At 43.8% G+C, this 19,247-nt stretch overlaps 1 protein-coding gene and 1 long non-coding RNA gene across 8 annotated transcripts in view; one reads left to right on the top strand and one right to left on the bottom strand.

Annotated features, from left to right (window-relative positions):
* Positions 1 to 19,247, top strand: part of Sash1 (SAM and SH3 domain containing 1) — a 314,087-nt gene that overhangs the window by 259,247 nt on the left and 35,593 nt on the right. Inside the window, exon 1 of one of the 7 annotated variants that reach the window (XM_031380362.1) lies at positions 14,567 to 15,552. The exons of 5 other annotated variants lie outside the window; for them this stretch is intronic. In XM_031380362.1, coding sequence (XP_031236222.1) covers positions 15,541 to 15,552 — 12 coding nt within the window. In that variant the 5' untranslated portion in view covers positions 14,567 to 15,540. Of the gene's footprint in view, positions 1 to 14,566; positions 15,553 to 19,247 lie in introns of those variants that run through there. One more of the 7 variants, XM_031380364.1, reaches the window with a different exon arrangement.
* On the bottom strand, positions 12,537 to 14,689 carry LOC116097756. Its single transcript, XR_004121549.1, has 3 exons — positions 14,555 to 14,689; positions 13,397 to 13,561; positions 12,537 to 13,311 (listed from the first exon to the last, which is right to left on the bottom strand). It is a non-coding gene; the product is annotated as an uncharacterized LOC116097756 (long non-coding RNA).

The following is a 19,247-nucleotide window of genomic DNA, read 5'->3' as shown; positions in this document are numbered from 1 at the left end:
AGAAGAGAGCATCAGATCTCATTATGGGTGGTTGTGAGCCACCATGTGGTTGCTGGGATTTGAACTTACGACCTTCGGAAGAGCAGTTGGTGCTCTTACCCGCTGAGCCATCTCACCAGCCCTATTTCTGAGTTTTAACACCCACAATTTTGTTTGCCCAAAGTGTGTCCTCCATTCCCCCCTCCCCCCTCCACCCCACTGAAGATGTGTGCATTCTTCACAGTGAAGCCCAGTTCTTAACTTCCTCTATAAAACCTCCCTTAGCCTCCCACAGTACATTTATTGCTTCCTATTTTATGCTTTGGTTGAGCCAGATTTAATACATCAGCCCTCAGCTGTTATCCCCGAGTATGAGAAATAATTGTACCTCTCTCAGGCCCCCTGGAAGCAGGCAGGCCCCCTTGAGCAAGGCAAGCATGCTGCATTGTTTGCCTCTGCAGGGAGTGCCTAGCCCCGTCCAGCTCACGTAAGCGTCATACCTAGTATCCATCCTCCTGGCTCCTCTAGGAGCACGCTTGGGAGTCTGGCAACTACAGATTAGTCTTAACTTTGCTTTGTGTCTAAGCAACAAATGGTACCATATCAGAAGTAAACAACCCCTTTCACTCCCTTCTTGTTTCCAGTTCCCAAAACAAGCACCAGATCTCCATTGCAACTGATGGACTGTGCATCTTAAAGCCATGCCAGGCTTGCTGAGAGACCGAAATGGTACCATTTATAATAAATATGGCATAGGCTAGTGAGCCTTGGGTCCTAAAACTATGAAGTCATCAAAGAACCATGTCCATGGTTTTGAATATGACCCTGGCTCTCTCATCCCAAATCCAAAAGACTAGTAGTATATATCATGACCCCAATGAATAATGAAGAATAACTTAAAAAGGATGGGATTCACTCAAATTGAGAGAGAAGACAAAGACTCGCTTGTCCATAGTGTGTCCTTTGGTATCAAGCCCAATTGTGTACTGTCCTGATCAATAGTGCCTGAATCAAGGGCAAGGTTGACTTGTTCATTCAGAGAAACAAGATCAGCGGAACACTTCACATACTTAGACTACAAGCAGATAGTCATCTGTCTTCTAGGAAAGATGTTCATATATGCTAAGTTCTATGGGCATTTGGCACAAGTCTCCAAGAAAGCATTACTTCATTTATGTTGGCCTTTTTAATTCCTTTTAGAGGGTCCATCAGAACCATCATCTACCTGTAAACTGTGAGAAAGAATTGAGTGTAAGAATTAGGCATTTTATCTGCTGGGTGTTTCATCTGGAGGCTTGCCTTGAAGCAGGCCTAATGCTAGCAAAGGTGACTACGAAAGAGAGGCAGGCCTTGCCAGTGGAGCTCACGCATGAGTGTGCATGTTAAGATCATACTCATTGGCACACATAAATTCAGAGTTCCAGGCACACAATTCTATTAGTAACCTCTCACCACACTGTCTCTTTCTACATGCAGTCCGTCACAGTCCAGTAAAGGGTCAGGAATTCTTACATTCCCTTCAAATAGAGCACACTCTTCCAGAAACTCGAAAGAATGACTTCTGCTTGTGGGGCGATGTGCGGATGATGACGGCGGGATCTTTACTAATGGAGTGAATTTACTAGAGCCAGTTATTTACTGTGTATCTTGCCAGTTGATGCTCTGCACACTCCCATGCCCACTTAGTCACAGTGCATGTGCAGAGCTGCACCCAGCAAGCGGTCTTCCTGAAGTTTGCTTGAGCTTGGTTGCGGCCCTGACTTGTGCGACTCCTGCCCTTTACCCTGGCTTCAGCCTTCCCTGTGTTTTGAAGGAGACTGAGTTCAACATTCCCTCAGCCCTGGACTATTCCATCATTATCCTGAAATTGACTCCTTCTCGGCACTCAGATAATGCCCACTGTGATGATGCCCCCGCCATCCCAAGTTAGGCAGACTTCAGTTTTCTATTGATTCCTTTCTATACGGAGATGGAAATAGCTCACTGGTCATAGTTGGGAATGCCCAGACCTTGAAAGGTCCAGTGATCATAAGGCCTTTGTCACCAGACCTCAATGCCTGTATTGACGCCTGGCATGCCTTGGGATGTCATTTGCACTGATTTCATAGGCTCCCTGCCCTCATAGCTGACATTAGATAATTTCGAGTTGCTTCATAGTAAATCCATATGTGCATTCCTAGTTCCTAAGAGTTTAAAGTGCTAAAGATAGTTACCAGGGGAAGCGAAAAATAGCCTTCTCCTTGCCAAAGGAGCGTCTGTTCTGTGCTGGATTCCATTAATAATGAACTTCTGTTGTCCAGGATGGAGTATTTAGAAGGGGCTCTGCTTAAGAATTTAATTTTATTCCTCCTTAAATAGCTGAATGTTTACTTAAGCATTTTTCTTTTAATTTATTGTAGCATATTTTTTTCCTGTTTGTCTCCTGCTAGGTGGAAGGTTATAGGAATTGCCATGGGGAGCTGTCAGTTTTGTGGCTTCCAGTTCAGCTTACTTTCTGGTTAAGAACACATTTAAGGGGCTGGAGAAATGGCTCAGCAGTTAAGAGCCCTCCCCTAGAGGTCCCAAGTTCAGTTTCTAGCACCTGCATCCAGTTAGTGGCTACTGCACATAGCATCAGCTCCAGGGGATCTGATGTCTTCTGCTGGCCTCTGCGGGTATGCACAGTCACATCACACCACACCACACCACACCACACACACACACACACACACACACACACACACACACACAGATAAAAATAAGGCTAAAAACCACCATTCATTTAATTAAATTAGCATTTAGTTAATAAACTATGCTCTCTGTTTTGTAGTTATTATGCCATAGTCTTAGTAAGTAGTTTAATATTTTCACAAAGCTGATGGACAAGAGCTGATGATGAATTGTGTTTGGTGTTTTAACATTAAAGAAAGTGCTTGAACTGCAATATGTGATGAAGCAGATGGGCTCATGGGAGTATTGCAAACCTCTCGTGGAGTGTGGCAAACCTGTATTAGATAATCTTCACATCTTGTAAAATGTTCTGGAAAAAACTGGAATCATGTTTCTGAGATGGAGCTTCTTTGAGAGGATAAAGCAACTCTTGTGCAGTATGTTTGTGAAATAAGCTGTTCTGTGAAGCAGATCGCCCTGTCAGGTAACACGCTCAGGTTTGAGGAGGTTTAGCGTCTGAGTCTGAAGAGGTGTCTGCGTAAGGGAAAATTACCATATACTACGAGGGCGTTGTAGTTCCTCACATCCGGGAACTCCTTTACTTCTAGCCTTTCATTCCAACTCTAAATATGACTACTAACCTGGTCTGAGGTTCAGGAGAGCCATGTGGGTGGACCATTTCCAAAACTTGAGTAACAAAATGTTATATGGCCTTTTCTGAAGACACTATTTTTAAGTGTTGATGGAGGACCTTCGAGGAAGGTCGGCACTAAAATACACCCTCAGTATGTTATGTTTGGGGTAGAACTTGTTAAAGCGTCAGAAATGTTCTCAAATTATAAGCTGAAGACTTTTAGTGGCTGGGTTTTACTCAGGTGGTTTTGTTGCTATTTTTTGTAAGCACTAAGGATAGAACTCACAGCCTTGCGCATACTAGACAAAACACCCTGCCCCTGTACCACGCTGGCAGCCCAGGATGTAGGCTTTTCAAAGTCATTTCATGTGCCCCACTAACAGGCATTGTCTTCAAGCCAGAGAAGTCAAGTTTGATGTTCCTATAGGGGAAATCTGCACTACAACTTTCTAGAACATCATGAGCTATTTTGGTGTGTGCTGAAAGCTATAGAGCACAGCACATAAAGCTCTTGATACCAGTTCTGGTAGCAGATGGCCTAATGCTATTATGGAAAAGATACGGCTAATGGCGTAAGCACACTGTGCAACTGGCATGTCCCAAGTAGGCTGCATCTTCATGCTTTGGTTCCCCCATCATTGACACGTATACAGCGCCCTTTTAGAGTCTGGAGTCTACTGTTCTGCATTGAATCTTTCCTCCTCCTCTTCCTCTTCTCACTGGCTTATTTTTTCTTTTCTGAGATGGGGATCTATGTTGCCCTGGTTTATGCTGACTTCCTAACATCAAGCAATCCTCCTGCCTCAGCTCCCAAGTATCTTTGATAACAGCTGTGTGCCCTTATGCCCAACTTCTAACTGGGCTACTTTGAATGTGTTTATTCTGAATATGTTTATTTTATCATAGAGAACTAGTATCTACAGGTTAACATTTGTCAGAAATGTGATTTTTCATGTTCAAAAGTATTCAAAGAAAATCGTGGACCAAATTGGCTTCATCATTTGGGGAAATAAGACTCGAAAGGACATGAATTTACAAAATCTCCTACCTGTAAATAATCCTCAGTTGAAAAATATATGGCTTTTATATTCTTGCCAATTTGGATGGCAATGAATATTTATTGGGCACATAAATGATGCATAAGGATATATATATATATCTCAACATTAGAGCTGCCAATCCAGGACCCATTTTCTCCAAGAAAACGGCTGGCCTTGTTTCCACTGTCTTCTCTTATATTGTTTTTGTCTAAGAGGAGGGCATCTAAGAGATACTAGATTCCGGGAGTAAAAATAACTTGGGTGTCTGAGTGAGTGTGGCTTTTTCTTTTTCTTTTGACTTTTTTTTTAGACAGGGTTTCTCTGTATAGCCCTGGCTGTCCTGGAACTCACTCTGTAGACCAGGCTGGTCGTCTCGAACTCAGAAATCCACCTGCCTCTGCCTCCCAAGTGCTGGGATTAAAGGCGTGCGCCACCACTGCCCGGCAGGTGTGGCTTTTTCTATAATATCCCCTGTTTGTCTTTGTATTTTTTTTTTGCTATGGGACCTTTTTTTGTAACTCTCTACTTCATCCCAAATAGGTTCAAATTAGCAAGATGGCTTTTTACCTTGTGGCTAGGAAATGGCTCTAACGTTGAAGCTTTCGTGTTATGCTAGCTGGACTTGAACATGAGATAATTGGATCTATGCCTCAGTTCTCAATTTCACACACAAAACATGAGCATACCCAGTTCACTTGTAAAGTGAACGGGAAGAAAGAGAAACAAGGCCCAGCGATAGTCATCAGAGGACATTTATACCCCAACTGGGACAGCCATGCCCTGTTCTTTGACGTGCTGGGGATTGAGCAGTATGTAGGCCTTACACATACTGGATAAGAACACTGCCACAGACGCTACTCCCAGCTTAGTAGTTCTGCATTCCTTGTTAAGTTCCATTGTATCCCAATAATTAGCCCTTTTCCAAATGTTTCTAAATGTGAATATGTAAAAAAAAAAGAAGAGAGAGAGAGAGAGAAACAAACAAACAAAACGGTTACTGATGCTGGTCTTTTAATACACCCTCAAAGCTTTTAGAAGACCATTCTGCCTTTTAAGAATAATTTCAGTAAGATTTCATTTTGTTTAACTGAATGAGATACTATAGGAAGGAGCAGTGCCCTGTATTTGATCAGTGGCTTTGGAACTAAAGTAACAGTAAATAAAACCCATCAAATTCCTGTTGTAAAATAAAATCACTCCCTGGGTTTCCAGTTTAATAGGACATATGAGACAAGAGCCAGCCAATGGGAAAACAGGCACATGAAGTATTTTATTTATTCGTTTGTTTGTTTGTTTGGAGAGAGAGCGGGGGTGCGGGAGGGAGGGAGAACACAAATGTGAACAGTGCCTTGTTGGTGTCAGGAAGTTGATTCTTGACTTTTGCCTTGTGAGCAATGTCTCTCTTACCTGTGCTGCTTCGCTGGGCAGCACTCCAGGCCAGCTGGCCACAAAGTTTCCAGGTCGGTCATTCCCCCATCTCTGCCTCCCATCTCGCCGGCTGCCACCCCTGCCTGGTTTGTTTTTGTTTGTTTGTTTTGTGGGCCATGAACATTGAACTCAGAGCCTCAGGTTTGCATGGTTACATTGACTGGCTGACCCATCTGCCTAGCCCCACAGTGAGAGGGTTTGTGAGAATTAAGAATTTGCTCCAAATTCCAAGTGGTTGAAGTCGGGGAGGCTGCTGAGAGGACTTCCTGTTGTTCATTTCCCCACTTCCTGTTCTTTACTCAGCACTGTCCCCTCCCATTCCCAGCCTTCTCCCCGGGACCAGGGCCAAAGTCTGAGGCATGTGTTTCACGAGTCCCTTAAGATCAGCATGAAGAAATCAAGTTAGACAAGGAGATACTTGCCTCTGCAGACCTGGAAGCAACATTCTCGCAGTGTGGGTAGGAGCAGGGCTGGGGAAACTGAGACGTGAGTCAGAAGAGATCTGGATCCCATTCCCCTGTCAGCTCTGCCTCTGGGGCAGAGCAGCCATCTTTGTGCTTCAGTTTCTTCCCTAGGTCAGCCAACCCCGTGTGCCCTGGGAGTGTTAATGGCGCAAAGCAACCAATCCCCAATGGATGTCACCTTTAGTTGCTCTGTGGGAAGATCGGTCCTTTCTGTCCACTGTCATCATTGAAATGTTTGAGTCCTCCAAAAAAATGCTATTTCTTTTCTTTTCTTTTTTCTTTTCTTTCTTTCTTTCTTTCTTTTTTTAGTTTTTTGAAAAATGCTATTTCTATACATGCCACTGTGTGTACATGTCAGTAGCCCAGTCAGAAAAACTCACCAATGCCTGCTGACCCTGCTCCGCTCTTACCAAATGCACACGTACCTGGTGGCCTGCTGCAGTATGTCTTGCTCTGTAAGTGGATTTGCTGGGTGTGAGTCCAGCGCCACTTGTAAGGAGTAAGCAACTAACTATGTGGAAATGATCTTACAGGTGGCTGGATTTAGTATATGGTCTGGCTCTCTTCTAAGCAGAGGCAATCCTCATCAGAGGCCCAGAAATAATAACTGCAAGTTGGGTTCTCTGCAAACTAACCAGGGGCACCTTTGTTTATGTGGACTCTCCTCAGTATAGCAAGGGCCATGTGAATACAAACAAATACTGACAGGGTGCCCAAGTATGACATATTCTGATGGTTATTTTTTAAAGAGATTTTTTTTTAAACTTAAGATAGCCTTTTAAAACAGTTTGGTCTCTCATTTCTTTTATCAGTTGAAACCTATAACATTAGAGATATAGAAAGCTTTTGACTTATAAAAATGAAGCTTCATTTGTCCAGCCTAATGCCCAGCTTACCAGAAGAGATATACCACATTTATTCCACTAGCTGATTATAGCCAAGGCAGATATAATCCAATATGGGTCAGGGTTTGGCGTTTGGATTTGCAATAGGCCTTCCTCTCTCTGCTGGCGGGAGCGACTGCAGGGAGGTTGAAGATAAAGAGGATGCCCGTCATTGTCCCTTGTTATTGATTCGTCACATCTCTGCCCTTCATTAAGTCATTTGCCCCAGTGCCAAGCCTTGTTTATTGGGCCACAAGGCCTTCTTGTGGCTCACGAACAGGATCCAGAGTCAGGATCCAAGAAGCTGGATGCAGACCCAGCTCACTGAAGCCACAGGCCGCCCATCGCTTGTTTATGGTGCGTTTGAACTCTGTCATCATAATTACCCATTATACCAAAACTCTCAGAACTGCAGTCAGCAGCAGACAATGACACTCATTTGGAAGGCAAATATAAATAAATAAGCCATGTGGGTAGTGGAGATTGGACCCAGGGTTTTGAATGGGAAAGTGGTATTTAGCACAACCAAATCCTAATTGTACAGAATAATAGCCACTGAAAATATTCCTTTGTCGTCTTCTGAGCCCCATTTTCCCTTCTCTGTGTCCCACCACGCCCTCCGATGGTCCTGATGGTGTACTGTTAGTTGTATAAAGCTAAGCACACTGCATAATTGGTTCCTAAAACTACATGATTCATCTCTTGCCCTGTTGCACATTTGACCCAGAGTGTAGATGAAGTAATGCCATCTTGGGCATTTCTCTAATCATCCATTCGGCAAATATTTATCGAGGCTGTACCGTGAACCAGTCTTTATTCACAATGAGCTTGTGGTTAAGGAAAAGAGAGAAATGGATCACACGGTTGTGGACCATGGGTAACGTACTGATAGGTGCTAGGTATATATGGAAGTCCATTATCCCTGCCCCCCGCCCCCCTGCTTTCCCAAAGATGGCACCTGATACTGAATGGTTCTCCAGGTGATAAAAGAGAAGTGGGTGTCAGGTAAGGGGGATGGCAGGGTTTGAGGTAAAGAGCTGGAGTTGTTCAATCAGGCGTAGTAGGAGAAAACTGACTTACGTGTTGTGAAGTTTTTCTCTCTTTGTATTTTGACTTCTAAGGTGTACATGGTGTTCTTGGTTCCGTTTTCCTAAACAAGTTGATTTTGTAACTGGTTTTGGCTTTTTATTTCCTTACCTTTGTTTCTTTTAAAATTGTATCATCTGTGTGTGTCATCTTATCTTTGAAGTTTAGTTTAATTAAATTCATGATTTAAATGTTTTAAAAACATTTTTTTCAAATGTATGTGTTCAAGTGCTCGTCTGCGTGTAAGTCTATGCCCCGTGTATGCCTGGTACCCAGGGAGGACAGCAGAGGGCATCAGAATCCTTGAAATTGGAACTACAGACAGTTGTAAGCTGCTGCATGGGTACTGGGAACTAAACCAGAGTTCTCTTCAGGAGGAGTAAGTGCATTTACTTCAGCCCCTTAAATTAGTTTACACAGTGAAACAACTGGAATTTCCATATGGCTCTTATATTTTTTTAACACTTTTTTGGTGAAGGTGGCTGATCATTCTTTTGAACCTCTGAGAAGGCCATCCAGTGGTTCAGCGTTCAGCAATCGTACCCTGACGATTTTGCTAATTCAGTGACTACAAACACAGAGCTAATGATCTTATTTATTCATTTATTCATTCATTTATTTATTTAAGACAGTCATTCAGCCTGGATCCTTTAGCTTGGAGCTTGTATCAAAGCTACTTAATTCTTATTAATTCTATAGACAAAACCAAACCAAATAGATATAGAGATTGTGACTTTAGGAATGGCATGGGCTCACCCGCTGGCCTGGTGGCATAGGTGGGTCTCTATACCCTCCTTCTGGGGTTCCTAGATTCCTTGGGCTCTCTGTATCTCTGCATTGGCATGTGCCTAGACAAAGTTGTTAGACAGCCCTGTCCTGAGAAGTCACTGTGCCTGAACCATGAGTCAGTAGCTTGAGATGCCAAAGCAATGTGACTTCACAACACACCCAGTCTCTGAGGAGACTTACCGCTTCGGGAATGAACACTGGACTTTCCGGTCCATGTGTGATTGTCCCAGTTGGCAGTGCTGTTCTGAGTCAGCGGTCTCCATGGCACTCGGCTGCAAGAGCAGGGGTTGGGGTTAGGAGGAGTTTGCTGGAATCTTCAGGGTATCTCACATCATTGATGGGCACAGGGTGTACCCCCAGCCTCTCACAAGGGAGGTCCACTATTGCTGCTGGCTTCCTAGGTCCTTCTTGGTACTTCCTTGATACTTCATATCAATAGCCAGTCTCCTGATCCATGAACAGGATGACAACATGCAGGAAACTTTATGGAGAGGAAGTCAGGCTCCTTCCTCCATCTCTCCCACCCCCAAGGGAGGAGGAAAAACATCTTCTCTACTTCCAGAGAGCTTGTGGATTTGGAGAGGCAGGCTCCTTGTGCTCAGAGTCATTCTAGGTTTGGTGATAGGACTGTTGAAATCTGGTTTTTCCCCTCCTCCTTTGGGAAAAAGAAGGTAGCACATTGTTGAGGGTGCTTAAAAGTCATTCCATGTTCTTGAGTTTAGGAAACAGGATTGAGCAAGTACATTAAAGTTTTTAAAATGAATTAAGTGCTGACAGTCCTTTTTCTCCAGGGGACAGTAATATTACCTCAAATTCCCACATACGTTTTTCCAAATAAAAGTCTCCTATAATTATCTTCTCTTCTTCCATTGCTTCCTCCTCTTCTTTCTCCTCCTCCTCCTTCTCCTCCTCCTCCTCCTCCTCCTCCTCCTTCCCCTTTTCCCTTTTCCTCGGGTTTGGCGACAACCAGTTAATTTTGAAGCTGCCAGAGTGATTATTTCAGTGTTGCACAGTACCTTTGGGAGGAGAATGGAATCTCATTTCCCCCCCATCTGCTGACACAATTCTCCTAATTTCAGAGGGCAATGATGTCACCCTCTAATGAGTAAAATATTTCTTACTAAACAGATGGGTCTCCTTGCCTGACTTCTTTGTAATAGAGGAGGGTGTAAGGCACAATGTGCTTCATGTCTTATATAGTTGTATGATTTAAGTTGAACAGGATTGCTATGAACTCAGCGAGACTAATATTTTTCTTTTTGTAAACATAAAGATTACCATGATAACAGTGACCCAAAGGTCCCCGTCATGACTGGACATGGCTCGGTCCTCAAGTGTTGGGAAAACTTTGAGTGTATCCAAGTAGAACCAGAGTGTAGCCCTAAGGTAGGGAGGGATCCTGAATACATCACAGCTTGGACCATGGAAGGAGACCAGACATGGTGGAGAGATGTTGAAATCTAGCTCAGAGAAGGGGAGAGCAGAAGCCGCTGTTGATTGATGTCACATGCTGTTTATACAGTGACATCAGCTGAACTCTGCTTTATCCAACTAGATAGGCAAGCATCTGAGCTCAGAGTGGACAAGGAATTATGGCTTTGGGACCATTACAAGACTAACTTCTAGGTCATCTATGAACATGGATGTGCCCTGAAACCCATAAACAGTGTTAACCAGCCACTAACACACATTTCAGTTTCCATAGCTGAGGTACACTGTCCCATGTGCAGATCTTTTCTCCATCCCAGGGACAAGGCCACCATACCTGACCTATATTAACCATCATGCTTCAGGGCCTCCCATGAGCTTTTTCTCACTGTGCTTTCTGTCCTGTAACCTTTGTAAGTTTAAGAGGATGCTTCTTAGTCATGTTGATACTTCATGTTCTTCTGAGTGCCTTCAATCAGTGTGTTCACTCATTCATTCATTCATTCATTCATTCATTCATTCACTCATTCCAGTCAAGAAATACCTATGTAGCATCAGGATAGATTTAAGTTTTATTTATCCAAGTAGGAAAAAAAATGTGTGGCACTGGTAATGATGGGGAATATAGTTAAGACAACACATTTCTTCAGAGCAAGTTGCAATGTGTGTCAGAGACCTTGCAGATGTGCACATTTTTTTTTAAAAACCCTTCAATTCTAAAATGTAATCATCCGTTCAGAGAAAAAGACTGTGCTAGACATGTTAATAAATTTTGTCACACTATGCATCTGAGTTGGTTTATGTTGGAGACATTGAAATGTCCAGTGACAGGCACACTGCTCGAGTAAATGGCACCATGCTTCTGTGACAGAATGCTGTTAAATCGCTAATATGTTGGTGTACCCTACTGGGGGAGCATTTGTTGACAGGGAAGAAATTTCCATGTATGCTTCTTTTTTGGTTTTTCGAGACAGGGTTTCTCTGTGTAGCCTTGACTGTCCTGGAACTCACCCTGTACACCAGGCTGGCCTCGAACTCAGAAATCTGCCTGCCTCTGCCTCCCAAGTGCTGGGATTAAAGGTGTGCGCCACCACTGCCCAGCCTCTGTATGCTTCTTTTAAAATTTAAGAAGTATGCATGGCTTAAGAAGTATCTGAAATAATAGTTCTCAACCTTCCTAATGCTGAGACCCTTTAATACAGTTCCTCATGTTGTGGTGACCCCCAACCATAAAATTATTTTTGTTGCTAGTTCATAACTGTACTTTTGGTACTGCTGTGAATCCTAATGGAAATATCTGTGTTTTCCAATGGTGGTCTAAGGATCATTTGATCCTCAAAGTGGGTCGAAACCCACAGGCTGAGAACCATTGTTCTAAACAAATCCACAAGAGGTGCCAGAGGGAAGGGATGGGATCCTCTTCATCAACAAAGTAAAGCAATGGTCAGGAAGGTTTTTCAGTACCCTTTGTGTCACTGGGATTATATGTCATGATGTGTTTGTGGCGGGGACGGGGAATTTGAGAGGCTTAAGTCAAAACGCTACCAGTTTTTCTCAATATGAGAATACGGGTCATTTCTTCCTGTGTGTTTTTGCATTTTGCAAAGTTTTAATTGCCACATGAAATAGATAGAAAGTGTTACTCAAGTATAGCTCTGTAAGTGGCCATGACTGTGTTCATGTCATTGTGATGTTCAGTGAGGGACCAGATAATGCAGTGATAAAGGTGCGTATGCCAAGTCTCTAAATCAGTGGTTCTCAGCCTTCCTAGTGCTGTGACCCTTCCTTCCATACAGTTCCTCATGTTGTGGTGACTCCCAACCATCAAATTATTGCATTGCTACTTCATAACTATATTTTTACTACTGTTAGGAATCGTAATGTGAATATCTGGAATTCAGGAGATCAGATATGGAACCCCTGTGGGAGTCACAAGCCACAGGTTGAGAGCTGCTCCTCTAGATAAAGCTTGTCTAGGTTGCTGTGCAGCCACGTAAGCTAAGGCAGTAGAAGGGAAGGCTAGAAGACCCCCTGGATGGGTGGACAGAGCTGTTGTGAGATGAGAGTCTCTGGCAAGTAGAGTGATATGTGAGCACTCAAGAGCATGGGGCATTTGAGTCGCTGCGAGGGGATACAGGACAAGAGGCAGACCTTCTGGGAGACCCTTTCCACAGAGCATCTCAACAGTGGAGCAGTGCACACTCAAACTATAAGGACGGGAAGGGATGTGACCACTCGGTTCTATGTCCCAAGGCAAGGCTTTGTTTGCACCTTGTCCTAAGACTTAACAGATAGTTCCTTAGCATCAACTTCAGACAATCCAAGTGTGAATTGAGCCCATTTGCATACCTGCTGTGCTTAGCTAGGTTCAGGTCCACTGTTAAAAGAGCAAGAATGTAGAGGGTGTTTTTCCAGAACCAGGAATTTTCTTAGGTCGATGTAGCCCAGTCTGTTGTTTGAGTGTCTACTCTGATGCATGGTGAAGCTTGGGAGTTGCGTTGTGTGGTCGAGGAGTCTGAACATCTTTCTTCACTCCTTGTTGACTACATTTATAGAGGGATTACCACAGGTAGATGCTCTGGGAATGGCTTGCTGTGAGCAGGCTCAATATATCCAGGTCAGGAGACTATACCAGATCTTTTTCTCCACGGAGTTTCCTGTTTTCTGAAAGGCAGATCCATGTTGTGTCCCACATGAAACCCCACATTAGCTCTATAAATGCCAGGCTTGTCCTCTGAGAGGTGGGGGCAGAGACATATGAAGGGATGGTTAAACTCAGTTCTCTTGCTCATCCTCATAGATGGCCCTGAGGAGCTGGCCATGGCTGGGTTGGTGTTGGGGAGGGGAGTCAAGAGATGGCTCTTCCCTCTTCACAGTGTCTCTGTCCATCCAAGCTTCCGTGGCTTCCACTCTTCCAGGTACCAGGCTTCCTATAAGGGAATCATCATCTCTCCTTCCTAGATCCTACTACCGTTCTAGAAATGAGAGACAGAAATACACACGACTAAGGCTTACCTGCTCTTCCCAGTGGGGGAAGGAGAGCTGAATCCATGCCTGCTGAATTTCAGAGTCCTGGCTCCTAAGCTCACCCAACCTTCTCTGCACCTTAGCATCCAGTGTCACCGAAGCCCGGATGTCATTGGGCCTCCAACTTTATGGGCCTTCTTGGCTTGGCTGTGTCTGTAACAAGCAAAAGAGCCATTTATAAAAATAAAATGGATTCTGCCTGAACTCCAGTCAGTACCCAATAGAAGATGCATAAGTAACGGACACTGCTGAACTCTAGGAACACCATCTGCACTGTCAGATATCATCAAACCATCAAAAGTGACATTTAGGAATCCTAGGACCACCATCAGCTAAGATGATCAGCTGAGATCTGCTAAGACTTACTTTGAAATGAAAATCAGCTTGTTTCAATAATAGAGGCCAAAAACCTTTGCCCAAGTAAAGAATAGGGCAGGGGACAGATCCACAGGGTCCCACTTCCTACCTTGTCCTTCCTATTTGAGAAAGGGGTCATGTCTGAACCCATTTCATGGATTGTGGGTGTGGTGTTTGCTGAATGCCACAGCTGGCCGTACTTCATCCAAAACTCACCTGCCACCATTTGTGTGGTCTGTGGCCCTGAAATGCCAGTGGCAGGTGGTGAAGCCACAGGCTGTGGGAGAATTGGTTTGTGATCTGAGGAGCTGGGCAGTACAGGGGAAGCTATGGTGAATCCTTGTGGCAGGAAAAAGAGGAAATTTCATTATAAGTAGAAGAGAGGCTTCTGGGGCAGCAGACTTGGGGTGGAGGGGTGTGAAGCATGATAAAGGAGAGGGAGGGAAGGGAGAGAAGAGGAACAGGTGAGGTACCCAGCAAACGGGGAAGATGGGCTGCCAGTCTGCCAACTAAACTGGAGACTCCGGGCAAAGCATGACCTTTTCTCCTTGTGATTCAGGTGTCTAATGTTCCCCCCACTTAAGTAAGCCCTAGGCTTTCTCCCAAAAGACCTTCTACTATTTTAAGGAGACAGTAGTTGGCACTCATTGGTGAGCTCTGGGCTGCCAGGTGTTTTATTTTGTTGTGTGATCATCTGTAAAGAGATGGATAAGGAGACCCACAGGATGGGAGACTCAGGCAGCTCGACATGAGTAGAGCAAGCTGCACAATGGAGGAAAAATGACTTACTTAACCGAGTGAGGTGAGCCCCAGGAAGGAGTCACGCCGCACGTCATGGAGACTTCTTCATTTTTTTTCAGCTCTGTCTTGTTTAGCTAATGTTCTGTTTAAGTAACAGTATGTGCCTGGTGGTCCCCAGGGACTCCCCCGCCCCCCCAAGAAAATTAAATAAACATCTTGTGACATAGTCCCCAGGCTCGATGTTCTAGAATGCTCGAGAACTCAGCTGCCCTGAAATGACTGTTGGAACAATTTGGGAAGACAAGTTTTAGAAGCCCCAGGAAAGGGGAAATCGCTATTAAAACAGAAAGGGAGGGGAAGAAAAGAATGGGGAGAGAGGGAAAGTGATAAGTCAGGGAGAAAAACCAGAACCGCAAGCTCCACGATAGTAATTTCAAAAATAGCCCTGGAAAGGTGTCCACTTTCAATCGTGACCACTCCCTGCAGGGAGCGTTCGGAAGCCCCATCTGCAGAAGCGATCTGTTTTAGAGTTCAGTCACTCGGAAGGGTTAGCCCTCTGTCCTGGATTCGCTCAGATTCTCGCGTTCTTTCTTTCTTTCTCTGGAATTCCGTAGACAGTAATTAAGGAACTGGAGGCCAGCAGGAGGTCAGGGAGCCTTCCTCAGTGAAAACAGGAATTGTTGGCCATGCACAACACTCCCTTTTTTCCTTGTGGTGAATAGGAGATTTGCTTAGAGCTGATGACTTATGCCTTTCTCACAAGTTATACAGTTAGCAAGCGGCTGGGGGATCAGGCAGCAGGCAGAGAGAGGCTAATTGAATCCAGTCAGTGTCCTGGTGCTTGCTCTTCCTCAGATGTTCGGCCCGTGACTGGGAGAGCCTGCCCGATCATGTAACTGCGGACAACATGCTCGTGGGAGTGCCTGGTCCGACTTGGAGATTTCAGGGCTGACCAAGAGTGGGGTTTGCTCTGCTTGGGGAGGGGGAAGGGGTACCTACTGCGTCTTTGCAAAACTACCCCTTACGCCTGCTAAATGCCGAAGCCGGTAAGTTGATGAATTTTTTGTGTGTGTGTGCGCGCGCGAAAGGAAAATGCTTCTGTTGCTCCAAGAAAAAAAAAGGCTTTCTGCTCGCTTCTGCCTAGAAGGCAACTTTCTTGGCTTCTTCAGTTTCTCTAGATCTGCCCTTCTCCTTCTAGCTACTAACCTGCCTTCTACCCCTGAGCATTCTCGCCCAGCCTGTTCACCCGGATGCCGTACGTAACTTTTGGAGAATAAAAAAATATTATTTTGAGACTGTGAAAGAATAAGCAAGCATGAGCTGGAGCTGCTCTGGGAGTTGTGCTGAGGGACTTAAATCCAGATGGCATTCGGCATTACTTTAAACAAATCTACAATTGACTGGCTTTCTTCTCATAACGTTTGCAATTAACACAAAGACAGCTTGGCTGTAGAAGTTGAGGTGTGTGTGTTCTTTCTTATGGACTAAGTTCAAGCAAAACTGTTGTATGATCTTTCTCAAGCAAATATATTTGCAATTGAAAAATACTTCTCAGAAAGACTTAAATATTGTATGATGTGGGTAGAGGGGGGCGGAATAAGGTGACTGAGTCTGGTAATTCTGATTGTTGACTGTGACAGTGTGTCTTGGATTTGGAGCCAGGGAGGCAGACTGTAGCCCTGTGCTCAAGATGGTCTCGTGTGGTTCCCCCCAAGGATCTAATTGTTCCTTGCAAATGTGGACTACCATTTATTCCAGCACATCCCTTGCTACTGTGCCACTAAACTTTTAGAAACCATTTATTCTGCACGTCACGGAACTGTTTGTTATAAGGACCAGTGAAGGATCTGTTTTAGGCTGCAATGACAGGCTTAGGATAAGCAGTGTACGCCAGCACACAAATCTTATTTATTTACAGATGTGATTAATTTTGTTCCCTTTTCCCAATCATATTGCGTGTAGCTGTGTTATAAAAAGTTCTCCACGCTGGCTCCATGGCTTTTCCCATTAGAACATCACAGATGTGTCAAAGGATGCACTTGTTCCAAGAGAAGCTGGGAAGAAAGGAGGCTCCACCCTCCTGTCCGTGCCAAATGGCCCCATAGACTCTCCAGTCAGTGCCTAGCAGCCAAAGGGCTTGCTATCTCTTTAAAGCAGCTATAGTTTTGTGCCTTGGCTTGGTCAATTTGTTATGGTTTAAAACTGTGGAGCCAGCTGTCTGCAAGCTGATGTAATGTTGCTATGGAAACCAGAAATGAAACACTTAAGCATTCACCACAGAATTACTACATATAGCATTAGCCAAAGTAATTAAAACTTGAGCCATATGGGTTTTCTGGTGGAAAAAAAAATCTGCAGCCGAAAGCTTAGAAGTGAAATGTTTCTGTTTACAATACTGCAGAGGCATTTGCATGTGTTCTGGTAGGGGTCATCCATTTTTCTCTGGATTGTTTAGGATGGGGGCAGGTAAAGCTGATGGATTCGCCTTCTTATTTATAAGATGATCAAACTTAAGTTTACTCTAGTAAAAGGTAATAACCTCTAACTTAGAGGTGCAGGGGTACCAAGATGGAAAAACATTTGAATATGTGTAAGCATATGCTTTTATGTTTATGTTTTGTTTTATGTGGATCTGTGTTGGTTATGAGCCTATTTCTTAGAATCATTTATATACAAAGTAGAAATCCTTTATATTCTACAAACACCCATTAGGTAGGAGGAAGGCTTGTTTAAAAAAATACTTGTAATATTTATTTTCTGTTTGTCAATGCTATCTCGAAAATATTTACATTTTAAAATTATATACACATACTTTTAATGATTCTTAATTTAAGAGATTCTCAAACTCCCCTTTATGATAGTCAATTTGAATAAGAAATGTGGTATATATATACATATGTAATATACATATTATATATACATATATCATGCTATGCTACTTTCAGCACTTAGAAAGTAATACATAATTGTTTGAGAGAGAAATGCACAGTGAAGAATTTATTACTCAGTTTAGAAGAAATGCAGTCACGTGTGTCTTTATCTCAAAACAGCTGGAGAGAATCTCTTAAAGGCAAATATGTCAGGCTGGAGAGATGGCTCAGTGGTTAAGAGCACTGGCTGTTCTTCCAGTGGTCCTGAGTTCAATTCCCAGCAACCACATGGTGGCTCACAACCATCTGTAATGGGATCTGATGCCCTCTTCTGGTGTGTATGAAGACAGCAGCAGTGTACTCACATACACAAAATAAATAAATCCTTTAAAGAATTAAAAAAAAAAGGCAAATATGTCACAGGTCTTTCCCCTGGGACTGGAAAGGAATCCAGAAGTTGACCCTCCCATCCATAAAAAGTGTCTCAGAGACTCACTGTTCAACTCAAACACCTCCAAGGCTCACTACAGAGGGCTCTTTCTAATTAAGAAGATAAGACACACAAGCATACATTTCTTCAAGGACTTGCTGTATCCGCCTGCCTAGGTTCCAAAGCGTGATACCACAGAGGAAGTTCTTAGTTGCTATGGCTTGAGGTTTGTCAGTGGCCGACACTCCCGGAACCTCTACTGAATTAGAAAGATGCAAGTGCCATCAGTGTAAAGTTCTCAAGAGCTCCTTGTTCCTCAAAAAGTAGGTAGACTGTGTGAAACCAGTTGAGGAATCCAGGCAGAGGAAAGGAAGGCTCTCTCGATGAGGGAACGGATGTTGGCTTTCAGTCTCATGACCTGATGTGACCACTCTCATTCCTTCCTGGAAAGCTCACGAAAATGCACCTTTTCTACCTCTATGCTGTCTCTATATTCTGTGTCTCTGTAGGAGATTTTTGTGTTACCGATTCTTAGTCTAGTCTAGTCTCCTCTCGTCTTTGGATGCTCTTGTCCGCACCCTTTCCCCAAATACACAAGTCACCAGCAGTCACTACCAAAAAACTAGCTACGGAGCATATGGGCGTGTTAGATTTTGATCTCATAATCTAGCTTCCCATCTAAGTGCATACAACTAATGCTTATTTCAACTTTGACTTGACTCTGGAACTTAGATACTTAGCCTAGGTTTTCCCCCCTCGCTCCCAGCGGGTAGGTAGGGGTGATACAGAGAGACCTTGTGTCGTGAAAGGTTAGTTTCTTCTTTTTGAATCGCTGGTACCTGAACTGCGATGGGAAGGCACGGTATTTTGAAACATTTTGCAGGAATTCAAGGCACAGGGGCTTACTCAGGTGCTCATGACCCAGAGTAAGGGTAACCAAGTTCTCATGCCTCTGGCTGGCTGCTCTGACCAGTTTATTTCCTTACACGTCAGCAATTCAACAAAGTAAAAAGGAAATTTAAACCAGATGGTATCATTTTGTATTTGGAGCAGCTAAACTTAACTTTTTTTTTCTTTTTTAACCTTGCACCTTTTAGCTAAGTGCACTAATCCTTATTGTCCAACACGACTGCCTGCTTCCCTGGCTGAGATGTGGGAGGGTTATGATGGCCCTCATTTTCCTTCTAGTTTGTCAAGTAGACAGTAGGCAATGTTTTTCATTTTTATTTTATTATTTTATTTTATTTATGTGCATTAGTGTTTTGTTTTGCCCATATGCGTGTGTAGGGATACCATATTCCCCTGGCACTGGCCTTACACACAGTTGTGAACTCCATATGGGAGCTGGGAATTGAACACAGGGCTCTCTGGAAGAGCAGCTAGTGCTATTTGATCACTGAGCCGTCTCTCCATTTGAACAGTCGGCACCTGTAATTGTGAA

The sequence above is a fragment of the Mastomys coucha genome, unplaced genomic scaffold (genome assembly GCF_008632895.1).
Source record: "Mastomys coucha isolate ucsf_1 unplaced genomic scaffold, UCSF_Mcou_1 pScaffold2, whole genome shotgun sequence".
Classification (NCBI taxonomy): domain Eukaryota; kingdom Metazoa; phylum Chordata; class Mammalia; order Rodentia; family Muridae; genus Mastomys; species Mastomys coucha.
The sequence above is the reverse complement of the archived record's forward strand: the minus strand, read 5'-3'. Positions and strand labels throughout refer to the sequence as shown.